Source organism: Pyxicephalus adspersus, chromosome 12 (genome assembly GCF_032062135.1).
Source record: "Pyxicephalus adspersus chromosome 12, UCB_Pads_2.0, whole genome shotgun sequence".
NCBI classification, from domain to species: domain Eukaryota; kingdom Metazoa; phylum Chordata; class Amphibia; order Anura; family Pyxicephalidae; genus Pyxicephalus; species Pyxicephalus adspersus.
This window is the reverse complement of record NC_092869.1, coordinates 8,077,137-8,090,201: the sequence shown is the minus strand read 5'-3', so window position 1 is coordinate 8,090,201 and position 13,065 is coordinate 8,077,137. Positions and strand designations below refer to the sequence as shown.

General features: G+C 35.4%; 1 protein-coding gene across 1 annotated transcript; it reads right to left on the bottom strand.

Annotated features, from left to right (window-relative positions):
* Nucleotides 1-5,648: 5,648 nt before the first annotated feature.
* LOC140342051 (uncharacterized) lies at nt 5,649-12,352 on the bottom strand. Its single transcript, XM_072428057.1, has 4 exons — nt 12,286-12,352; nt 10,189-10,527; nt 8,572-8,850; nt 5,649-7,921 (listed from the first exon to the last, which is right to left on the bottom strand). The coding sequence occupies exons 1-4, from the start codon at nt 12,317-12,319 to the stop codon at nt 7,806-7,808; spliced, it is 768 nt and encodes a 255-aa protein (XP_072284158.1). The 5' UTR covers nt 12,320-12,352; the 3' UTR covers nt 5,649-7,805.
* Between the last annotated feature and the right edge of the window lie 713 nt (nt 12,353-13,065).

Genomic DNA, 13,065 nt, shown 5'->3' with positions numbered 1-13,065 from the left:
AAACAAAAGAAAAAAATAAATTTATGAACATGATATATGCATACATTCACTTAGAACATAGTATATTGAATCGGTCTTATTGTCATAGACATTAAAGGCTCCTTACAGATCTTGAAAGATCTAGATGTACATAGAGCATGTTAATAATAAACACATGTAATGGTCTCAGACCCGACACGTTTCGCCCCAGTGGGATTCCCAGGCAACTCCTGGCCAGCTGCCGCTGGCTTGTCCCTCACTACTAAACCACAACAATAATAATCTAAAATAACCACTCATTATCTATGTGTGTATTTATATGGGATAACCAGTAACCTGTAAAATAAGATCTACATATTACCAGAATTTATATTACATTATTATCATTTAATTCAATTTCATTTCATCTCAGTACTAATTACAACCTAAGCACCTATCTATCGGCATGCAATTTCCAAACCAGTTTGTTTCCATATCCTTGGAACATTTACCCTAAATTAATGTGAGTAAAAGTTCAACCATTTGGCTTCATTAACTTCAATAAATGAGTCTCCGAATCCCCTGAGGAAGCCCACTGGGGCGAAACGCGTTGGGTATGAGACTATTAACATGCTCTATAAACATCTAGATCTCTTGAGATCTGTAAGGAGCCTTGTATATCTATGACAATATGACCAAACCAATATACTGAGTTCTAAGTGAATGTATGCGTATATCATGTTTATAATTTTCATTTTTTCTTTTGGTTATCAAGTACCAAATGAAGGATTTTAATAATTTTATTACATAAGTTTGCCTTAAACAGCTGCTTCTTCTACCTCAGTGTACACCTCCTTGTGGGATATTTTTCCCATTTTCTCATATGTATTTTATGCAAAGGCAATGTATGTATCTTGACAATTACAAAATAATATAAATAATAATTTTTAATTGTTTAACTTTGTGTTTTCCACAGCTTCTCATAATCCTTATAACCCCCAAAAATGACAATATTATGTTCAGTAGCTTGGCAATTAACAGGTTGGCAGGAATTGTCAAATCCTGCTAATTTGACTATACTTTCTCTTTCATTTTAAAAAATACAATTACAGAAACAATACAATATTTTCTATTCACTTGGGCCAAGTTCTCAAAGGTTGCTGTGACACCCCTTGGAAATGTTGGTAACTGTACTGTGTTCAGGGGCTAACTTTTACAAAACTTATGACAATACCATATTCAAAAGCTCTGTATTTAACTTTATAGGCAGCTATAGAATTCAGTATAAACCCAAAGGGATAATAGGAAAAGTGGAAGTTTTTTCCTTGTTTAGAAATATAGTTTATATTATAGTATATTCTTTCCATCTTTCTTATGTTGGGCAGGTTCACCCCAATCCACTATGTTTGGCCGGTTTGATGTGTGTGTTGTCGCATTTAACTTGCAACAACTGGGTAGCTGATTTCTCAACCAACCGGTTAGGTGTTTACTGTTTCAGAAAATTGAAGGAAAATGGTTGGAAATTATGTACCAAAAAGTGAGAAATGCAGAAACAGCAATCAAATAGGGATTTGCCATTTCCCTAAAAATGCATTTGGTATTAAATAAAAATATGTTTTTTTATTTTAATGCCCTTTTTGTAACTAAGTGTGAAATAAGTATAATGTGAAAATTGCATTGTTTGGGTACCATTTATCTTACATTGATGTACATTAGACATGGCTAATACTAACTCTATGGGCCTGATTTATTAAAGCTCTCCAAGGCTGGAGAGGATACACTTTAAACAGTAAAGCTGGGTGAACCAGCAAACCTGGAATGGATCTGGTTCAGGATTTAAAACATTTGCTAGTAAATAGCAAATGACTTTGAAGAAACCCATTTCAAAATTTTCTGGATCACCCAGCTTCACTGATGAAAGTACATCCTTTCCAGTCTTGCACAGCTTTAATAAATCAGGCCATATTTATAAAACCTACTAACATATTTTCAGTTTGAAAGGTATAAGTAACTATTCTCAGATCTCTTTGCAATAAATATCTGAACAAGAACACAGAGTTAACCAGAGGTAAAGTATTGTTACTACATTTTCTATATTTTTGTTTGATATAGGACTATATAATTCTTATTAAATGTTGTACAAAAAGTTTTATTTATTACTATATTTATATCTAAATATTTTATTTTTTAAGATATTCAACCTGATTTTTAATCTAATTATATTATGGAATATAAGTAAATTGAAAAGCTGCATGTTCGTTTGCAAGTGTTGGTGGTTTAATACTGACCTCTAATATCTTCAGTTGTATTATTTTTATTTCTGGGAACACCCTATGTCTGGTATACTCCTTCTTCCCTTATATATACATTACTGAGAACACACTGTTCTTTCCTGAATCTCACAAAATTATCACAATTTAATTTATGCAACTGTAAATTAAAATGATGAATTTTTAAAAGTGTATTTTTTACATACTAAAGTACCCAATGGATTTTAAAGTGTATGTAAAAAATGTTACCTGCAGCCTAAGCACTTTCTGTTGCAGGATGACAAAGTTGAGCTATGGCTCCACAATTAGCAGTGTTGTCAGTCTGACATTATATTCATTTTGTTGGTTCCTGGACAGCTGATGAGTTCTTTCAGATAGGTAGCCCAACAACTCACTAAAGGACCTTGCATGGAAATTCTGATAACAACTTGCTAAATACAAGGCAGGATTGTAGGATTGTCAGCCTTTAGGTATTTCAGGTAAAAACTTTGCATAAAAATCTGTGTTCTTCTGGTTTAAGTTTAATTACTGTTACAATAAAGTGAAAAAGTAAATACCAATAGGGAACAGATAAAAACTTAGTTATACATTCTTGCTTGTACAGCTTGTACTACATCTCATCCATGAAGGTCACCTTTCATCGCACAGCTTCCTTCTGTATCTGTACAGATTGGCGAATTAGCACTACAAGGTGGTCATGCTGGTAAATACAAGGTTGGGGAAACAAAGATTGGTAAAGAATTTTCTAGGCAAACAGGGCTTAAGATAGATACAGGGTCCTAAGATGATGCCAATGGTCTGGTTAAAGGAATCTAGCTAACACAGCTGTCATGCACAGAAATGTAGAGATCCAAGTAGATAATCCATAAAGTTTAAGGTCAAAAGGATGAAAAGGAAGAACAATACAGTTTGCCTTGGGGGAACCACATTTTGTGGGGACTTTTGAGGTCGGGTTGGTATAAATGTAATAGCTAAGTATAAAACCACATTCAATTTTATTGCAAACAATGAATAAAACATACAATATACAAAATATAAAATGAAAACACTCTTTGATTGGGTACACTAGGATATTATATGGTTGGTTTTTCAGCATATAGGTCTGGCAGACTCTGTGTTAACCTATATTATCGCTTTATACTCACTATCTTCTGCCAAAGTGAAAACTAACAATATCTATCAATCCCCTTTTTGTTACACATCAAGGATACCTCTCATCTTTATTTTAACTTTGAAACAATTTAAAATCACAACTAACCTCTAGTGCCCTGGGGATCGCACACTCTTCTCAATGATTGCAGCCACAGCTGCATCTGTAAAGGACTCCTCAAATGTAATAAATTCATGATTGACAGATTCTACTGAATTAGAGGTAAAAAAAAAATTATTTAGGGAAATTTTGCAGATAAAGATTTGGTATTTAAATTTGCCAGTCAACAGCAGAGCTTTAAGCTCCTCCTTGCAGGTTTTAAGGTTATCCTTATTTGCTTGCTGTTACCACTCTGCCCACAGATCATCTGTCCAGCAGCCTGCAGCATCCTCAGCTTCCCTTTAGCTGTGCAGAGATTTGCCTTTTTTAGCATCCTCTGCACTTTCCCAGAGGCTGTTCTCAGCTGAAGGGGATTTCAGGGAATGAGAGCAGCCAATGAGCACAGTAGTTCCTGGTTCCAATCTTGTCCTGCTATTGGCTGTTAGCTGTATTTTTACCTCCTTGATTCAAGGCTCTAGTTTCTGGATCTTGTTACAAGTCAGTTGCTCAGTCACATTTGTGTCATTTTATGTCCTTTTGGATCCCTAACCTGGGCTTGTACCTGGATTACGCCTGTCCACTGCCTGCCCTAACCTGTGCCTGTACCTGTACTATGATTGTCTGCCGCCTGCTCTATCCATCAGTACTCCTGGACTGTACCTCTGGCTGTCTTCTAACTGAGTACCTAATCTGCACTGCCCCTACCCCGCAGCCCTCGGTCCCACTCCGGTGGGGAGAGTCTGGGGGCTGCGAACTGGTGTTCTCCCTGCAGCAAAGTAGTCCTGAGGCCATTAGGGTCACCGGCCCATCATCCTTTGTGGGGTGCTCTAGTGCTCTTAGACTCCGCACCCCAGGTAATCTTGCCTCATGTACCAGGGGGCGCAGCCATAACACTTGCCTAAACAATAGTCAGCTGTGAGCAGGGATCAGTAACTCTTGCAATGCTTACACATTCAAGTATAAAGTTTAAAAGCTATGTACACATGTGTCATGGGTGCATTCCATATTAAATGTTAAAAAGCCTTATAAAGTAGGATGAGAAGGGCAGCTCTGGATCTTTTAAAATATTTATTTAAAACATTTTCCTCTGGAGCTGGTACTTATTTTAGGATAAAAAATATTGAGTTGGCTTAAAAAAAAAACGTTGAAAATTTTAAAGATTTGAGAAAAAACTTTGATAGAACTTTAAGGTTTCTTCTCATAGACAGATGTTTGTTTATGTTGTGTCTTCTTATCAATCACCAGGATAAGGTTTTACAGTATGTACTAGTTAACAATCCTCAAATGCGAACAGTTTCCATTTTAGGCATACTTACTCTTTTAACTAACACCATGGCCGAGCATTTACGTCAAGAAACAGGATGCTGTCTATTATCAACCAGAGTTTGGTCATTGTCCAACCACAGTTAGCTTTCAGAATGATCTGAGGACTACAAGGAGGACCTAAAATATCTACGTTTTCATTGCTGCATTGTATTGGTTTACTTGTTATTTATCAACCTTTCCTGTAATTTTTTTGTGTGTTAAATGTTAAATGTCTAAATACTGTAGTATATAATAATCAGTAAATAATCTAGTGAAAAAAGTCAGAATAGTAGACGCTTTGCCGGAAATAGTTCGTACTTGCTAGGTGGAAAGTCAAGGAGTATTGAACCCAGTACATTTGGAAGTCATAAAGCATTTACAGAGGGAAATGTCAGCAATGGGAGTTCCCATGTTGATCTTATGATTCGCTTCCTATAAAGAACTTGAATGATGACCAGGATTATCACCAGGTAATGTATGTAATGTTGGGTTGGATGCATTTGGCAATTTATTTTCAAGTTTAGAATAAGCTCAAGACAAAAGCTTGAACTTAAGGTTACTAAGTAATCAGAGGCACCGTGCTGCTCAATTCACTAAAGATCAATGTATGTCCATGTAAGTCACCAATTTCACTCCTCTTGGCAGCAACATAAAAGGTATTGTAGGAGATAAAGTGACGGGTTAAGGAGCTGGGCCAGCAGACCGATTAGATGGACACTCTCAAAAGTGGTGTAAATAAAGCTTAGTGACAGGGGAATTTGTGGCGTGGTTAAGCACTAAAGCCTTTTATAAATGCACAAAAGATTCCACTACATCAAATATTTATAATAAAAAACAAAAAGTTCCCCCTACCAAAGTAGTTGAGTTTCAAAGTACATACTTTATTAACGTACTTATATGCATAACAATACAAACAATACAATACATAACAATACAAACTTATAGAATCCAATCCAATAGGTCCAATATCTATGGATGGTAAAATAGGCAGGTAATAGGCATTGTTGACCCATTTTTTTGCATATCTTTATTGAAAGTTTCATCAAAAATAAATCACAAATGTTTACCCATTTTTACATATGAAAACGTAATTTGGCATAAAAAAGCCCAACCTATCCTCTTGTATATGTGAGAAAATTGTGTGTTTTGTGGTCATCAGACATTGAAACATGAAAACTATCAATAAAAATAAAAGAGATCAATAAATAAAAACAATATATAGAATATGTGAACCACCAAATTTAACATTCAACAAAAATTCAAATATCAAAATGTATCGCACTACTATCCATCATGTTGCAATATCAATTTCACAAAAACTCCCAGTTCCATCAATAAACAACAATATATGATACCTTCAGGCATCAACATATCTGGACAAAATCCATAGCTATAAAATATATAATTAAATTCATGCACTAATATAAAAAAGTTCCCACCCAAAACAAGGAAGATTTTATAAAAAAAGATTGAATAATACTAACAATTTACATATTGATGTGATCAGTTCAAGATCCAATTTCTGACCCTCATTTTAGGGCAGTGTTCCTTAATCAGGGTTTCATGGAAACTTAGGGTTCCTCTGGAGGTGAGTAGGGGTTTCCAATGGTGGATATAATAAATATAGCAGGGGTTCCCTGAAGACCTGAAAGTTATTTAAAGGATTCATCTATGTTATTAAGGTCGGAAAACACTGCTCTATTGTAAGTCAATGCTGACTCCTACGGCAGAGGCAACTACTACATGGAAGGATCACGCCAATAAAGACTGCCAAAAACAAGGTGGGATTGGGTGCTGGAGGAAAACGAGAACTCAACATCACAGAAATAAAAAAAGTAATGTCACCAGAAGGAAATATAGTGTGTGATAGCACATATCTGGAGCACGGCGTTATCATGGATTGTGATAACTGTCAACAATTATGACACTTCATTCAAACATAAATAAAAAGGAAGGAGCTTAACCATATGAAAGGTTTTAACATTAACGTATTATAATACCATCAACATATCAAAATAAAAAAAGTTTTTTTCAATGTATTTTTTTTAAGATCAAAAGCTAATAATATCATTCAAACCTTCAAATCTATTTTGTTAGAAAAAGTTGACAATCAAAATCTCCCCTTGAACTTGATGAACACATTCTATAAAATTGGGCCAAATGTCGTCCAATGTTAGTTCTTAAATTGCCATCTAGTTAATTCCTAACACACTCATATTGACTTTTGAAAGGCCTATATTGTCTTACAAATATGAAGGGACCCACCCAAGAAAGAATGGGGTGTGCTAGGGAATTAACTAGGCAAGTTTTCTTGTAAGTTTAAGTTGAAATAAAAGGCCAAATTTATGTAATGACAATGTGTTTCTTTTAAGATGTCAGCCAATAATTTCTCACTATACCATATTTACCCTAATTTGGCAAAATCAGAAACACAGTTTACTCAAGTAATGTTTCAATTTTGCCTAGCCTTTAATTGGAATTAAACTAAAAAAAAAACAAAACTCCCCTTTACCTTCGCAGATCCGTCGACCCATCCAGAGGTTTCCTGGATGGGGTCCCTCGTCATCCTGGAATTCACCTTCTTCCCAGCAAGGAGAAAGTGCCGGGGACAGCCATCTTCGTTCCTCTTCTTCTGCCTTCTGCTTACATCACGTGATCTTGCACTGCACATGTAGATGGGATAAAAAGAATGAGATCTCAATGTGCATGCATGAGATCAGCATTTTGTTTCCCTTATTGTAGTAAAAAGCTTCTACTGGGATCCATGACGTTTGTAACCAAGAAGGCTCAGCACTCCCATTCTGTCTTTATCACGGCAGCCATAATCTCAACTGTCACACCATTGGAAGACTTCCCTACTTTGTTCCTGTGGCAAAATATATCACATGGTAATTTACCCTACCGTTTGATGGTTGGGAGGGCATAATGTTAGAGGTAAAATTCTCATAAAACACACAGCAATTATAACTGACTGACAAGTTCTGAGGATTCAGATGAAACTGTTGGTTCTGTTGGTGAAGACTTTAGTAGTAATTCCAGGAGACATGTATTGTGAGGATGGACATCAGTACATATAGTAGGATTAGAACAGATCTCACATAGCAGGAACAATGAGGGATGGTCAATCTCTGATCTGCACCTATAAAAATAGATAATAAATAAATGTTATAAAATGATTTATGAAAATAAGTGTTTGACCACACTGGAAGCCACTGGATGGCTGTGAAGCAGCATGGTGACCACTATACAATGGTGGCCTCTAACCTCTTGCCATATAGAAGGGTCACAGGGGTGGTTAGGGAATTCGGCAGATATCCACCAACATCCCTTCAAAGTGGTTAGGGGCATTTGGGTAGGGGGCATCCAATATTTCTCAATGGTGCCCAGTGATTTCCAGCTATGCCCATGCTGCACTTATCTAAATATCTGCTGGGCAATATTGTGTACTCTACATGAGACTTGGTATAGACTTAACAAAGCTCTGACATTTTCTCTGAAAATTTTTGGTGTATTCAGTATTCCCCAAACTTTTTGCCAAAAATTAAAATGGTAATTTTGTCTTAATTAAAATGCTATCAGCCTTCAATTGTAATATGATGCTTAGGCAAAAATAACTTGAGTTACACATCAACAATGCCTGGAACACCATAAAAATAGTACAATAGGAGTACGCTTCTCTTTTTATTTTGTAATTTTAACAATCTATTTTATATAAATAGTTATTCAACCTAAAAAATGATCACTAAATACTCACATAACATTATTTTAAATAGTGGACATATATGTTACCTTTTTCCTTTATTGTCCAGTTGAGCTGGAGGGGTGGGGATCTGTGCCAGACTTCACAGATCACATTATCTCCATAGTTTCTAGGAAGTGAGAGCAAGTTCTGAAAAGTCCTGATGCCTCCACTTTCTCCAAGATAGGTCATGCTGCCCTTGTAATGTTTTCCACAAATATTCCAGGTCACATGAATTGTATAAAGAGAAGTTCTGACTACACAAGCCAGCTGGATGGAGGAGTTTAGAGAGGTTTGCAGCAAATCCATGTTATAAATAAAGCTGTTGTCTGTGATGAAAAAGAAATTATAAATATATACCATGTGAACAGTCTAGTCCCCAGGTAACACAGAGAGCTGAATATATTGGCTCTAAGTAAAAAACAATTATTTCCCACCTCTTCTACACAAAGTCCAAAAAACCAAGAGGTCACTGCAGATATCACCTTGACCTTCTGTTGTTAAGAATCACAAAGAATCACAAACAAGAGTTCACTCCCTAGCAATCTAAGTCACTCAGCTGAAGATAGCCATACATGCTTTGAAGGTCAATCAAACCAAAATTGATGGAGAGTAATCAAATCCATCAGATATTTGTAAAATTAATGACAATTTTCCAAACTGGGCAAATTCCACAGTTGCTAATAATCAATTTTGGTTGATCGAGTTAAGAAATTAAGAATAGACTTATGGTTGTTTCTATCTATCAAATAGGAAGATTTCCTATTTTTCCTCCAGGTATAGGAGAGCAATTATATCTATCTTCATACAAAATCATTTAGAAAAAATATTTTTTTTTAGAATTGTTTAACTTTGGTAATGTTTCCCACAGCTTCTCATAATCCTTCCAACCCCAAAGCAAATTTGGTGACAATTCATGTTCAGTAGCTTGGCAATTAACTCAACAGGTTGGCAGAAGCTTTAAAGCCAAGTTATTCTGATTATATTTTCACTTTTATTTAAAGTTCCAACAGATTGCCCTGACTACCCTTTAAATTTTGGTATCCATACCGGCGGTCGCCAACCGGTGGTCTGTGGACCACTGGTGGTCCACGAGAAAATGTTGGTGGTCAATGGCTCTGGTCAGTGCATCCCCCAGAGGCGCGGACCATGTCTCTCATATGGATAGCGTCTCTCGTACGCAGGCTCAGGTCGGATTCTGGCATCATAACTTCACAATGGGGAAAGTTTCTTTCCCTTTGAGTGACACACAGCTCCCTGTCCATGTGCAGTCTGGAGCCAGTAAGTTTAGTGGCCTGTAGGTCTGAAAAGGTTGGTGACCACTGATCTATACATTGTTCAGGGGCTAACTTTTACAAAAACTTCTCCATTCACGTTAATATGATTGTTGTGGCAATAAATAAATCACCTGATAATTTGTGTCCCTTTATTGACTTTTGGTGACAATATCATATTCAAAATCTCGAATAATTGGTAGCCATAGACATAGAATGACTTATCCCTAAAGGCAATGAACCCTAAAGTAAAACTAGGCAAAGTGGAATTTTCCTTGATTAACTTTGGATAAAAAAATGGCAATTTCAACCATTCGTATTATTGAGGTTCACTGCTCCATTGCAAAATCAAAGTTATCAACATTACCGTGTTATAAAATTAATATGTCTTACCTCTTACAATTAGCAATGTACCATTGCTAATTTTTTGCAGACTTGCATACCAGAATGTACAGTAATAAACTCCAGAATCATGTATCTGTGCCCTATAAATCTCCAGGTTTGCGATAAAGTTAGAGTTCCTGCATCCATATTTATTTACATCATTATTCTTATTACAGGCCTTCACCCGTATTGGACTTTCTGTAGGCTTATGAGTATTCTTTCTGTACCAGGTAATAAGTTTTTCATCTTCTATATTTTCATTGGATACACAACTAATCAGTGCAGTGGCACCAACATTAACTGACACCATGTCCTGAGGTTGATGCAGAACCATCCGGGCAACTATGACTGGTAAAGAAAACAATTCAGAAATATTTTTTAAACTGTAATCCCGGCAGACTAGGTTTAACTCAAGGTAACAATTGTAAGTGTAACCTTAAGGTTAATGTTTAGAAAGCAGCTACATTCCTAAAAAGTGTGATAGCATGATTTATTATGTGTAATAAATGTATAACTCATACAGAAAAAATGTGACTGTGTGACATTTCTGGTGCTAAAACTCTTCCAAGCCAGTTTTCAAGAACTGAAAACTATCATGCTATGTACAATATTATACATATTACATGATTTAGCCTGTGTTACTTTTTGTAGGCCTATGGCCCATTCATTACCAGAAAATCATTTTTCCAACTTTCATACACAGATAAAAAATGCTTGCAAATATGGTGAAAATGAGTTTAAATAAAGTCCATGGAGGTGGTTGAAGTGTCAAAGCACCCTTGGGCATTATGTGTGGTGTCTGCTGTAAGTAAACCTTAAAAAGGTAGAAAAAGTTAACACATTTGTCCCAATATTAACCTTTACTTTGGCGTGGCTAAATGTAGTTAAACCACATGGCAGCGCTTGAAAAAATAGTTGTGTAGATTAGCCCTTACAGTGTAAAAAAATCATATGGCAACCCTCAAAAGCAGATAAAGCACACGTTTCAACCAAAAGAAACAAAACACTTACCTTTACAGGTAGTCCCCGAGTTAAGGACATCGGACATACAGACAACTTCTAGATACGAACGGGCTTCCCTGCTTTCTCCTACAGTCCCTATCTTGTATGTAACCCAGGAACTACCTGTACTGGTAAAAGCCTTCAATCATTTTGCAAACAACCTGCTTCCCTTTTTTTTCTGGCATGAACAAAACAGCGGAATCGGTCATATTCTTTCTTCTTTTTTCCTGGGTTCTTTGCATGTCACCTAATCTTTGCAATGTGTAGTTGGGTGACATACCTTCCTGCAAATGTAAAAAAAGTGCCAATCTCACTGTGCATGTATAGGATCAGCACTTTTTTTTCCATCATGGAAAAGCCCCTGATGAAGCATTTGGGCATGTGCAGAAGTAGCAGCCGAAAGCCTCCAGGAATATGTGATGCAAGTATCCCAGGAGGCTTTCAGTCTTTACTGCCATTGGGGCTCTTTAAAATTTTTTAAAAAAGTGTTTAAAAAAATCTATAAAAAAGGGAAAGCCACCCTATATGATGTTAATATTATCATTATAGGTCACTTTTAATGTTGTAATATTTCCATTTTCCCATTAACCACCATGTATTAAACAAAAATTTTCCCATTTTTGAAATTTTAAAATCTCTTTCATTTATGTTTTTTTTAATAGCTAAAAATCCATTTTATATAAAATAAGTATAATTAACCTATCTTAATTGTATTTAATAAAATGTAAATGCTTTGCTCACTTTTGCTTAAAACGTACATGGCTACCATGTTCCACAAAAAACAATTCTGTACTCTTAGTACTGAATTTTTTTAATTTCTAATATAATTTTCACAAAGTACAACATTGCATTTTCGAATGAATTATAGATTTGATGTGTATGCTGCATCATTACTAATCAACTATTGTTATAATATTTTAGTATAGGTACTTAAGTACATTACATTTGGAAGATTTTATTGTTTTTACAAGAATTTTAGCATTTAAAATTCTGCAGCAAAACATAACTTTCTACAAAAGACAACATTTGGTCAGTTTACGTTTTATATTTGTACTTGCAAATTAATTTATTCCTATTTTTTATGTTTTATATTAATATACTTACCTTCAGAAAATAGTAGTAAATGTATAAGCTTCATGTTGGTTTGCTAGAACTGGTGGTTGAACCTCAATTGCTCGTTCATACTGTTATCTTAGTAGTTGTTTCTCAGAAAGCACTCCTCGTATCAGATCCCTCCCCCTCTAACACTTTTGAATTTCTATTGTACATTTTGTAAGCCTATTAGCCGTTTTATTGCTACATTTCCCCCTAGAGAAATGAAAAAAAGTGGCTTTATCAACCCAAGTTAAATAGGTGATATAGTTTGTATATTAAAAAGTTGGCCACATGATATTTATGCAACTGTTATATTTCAGTTATCCATTTTCAGTAATAATAGTACAAAAAATACACTGAAACTAGTATTAGTGCACGCAATCACATTTTTATTTTTTTTATTTTACTTATAAAATGCACCTATAGGTCCACCTGACCCCCTCACCAATTTTGGTGACAATACTTTTTTCAGCTTAGCAATTACCATAAAAAGTCAGTGGCTGGCAATGGCCTATATATAAAACTTGTCAGTTACTGCCTATTGTTTAACATTAATTTTGGCTGTGTGTTTTTTACTTTATGTCTGTACTGGGGTCTGTCAGCAGCCTTAAAGACAGAATGGTAGGGGTGTGGAAAAAAAGAATCAAGAAGGGGTGGACAGCCACTCTTTTATATAATGTTACAAAATACAGTGTTTTCTGCTTTCCTTAGAGTACACTGTAAGTGTGGCGATTTTCAGGTTGTTAAAAGTCTTATAGTTTTTAAGTAACTATCCTAAAAATAAAGACA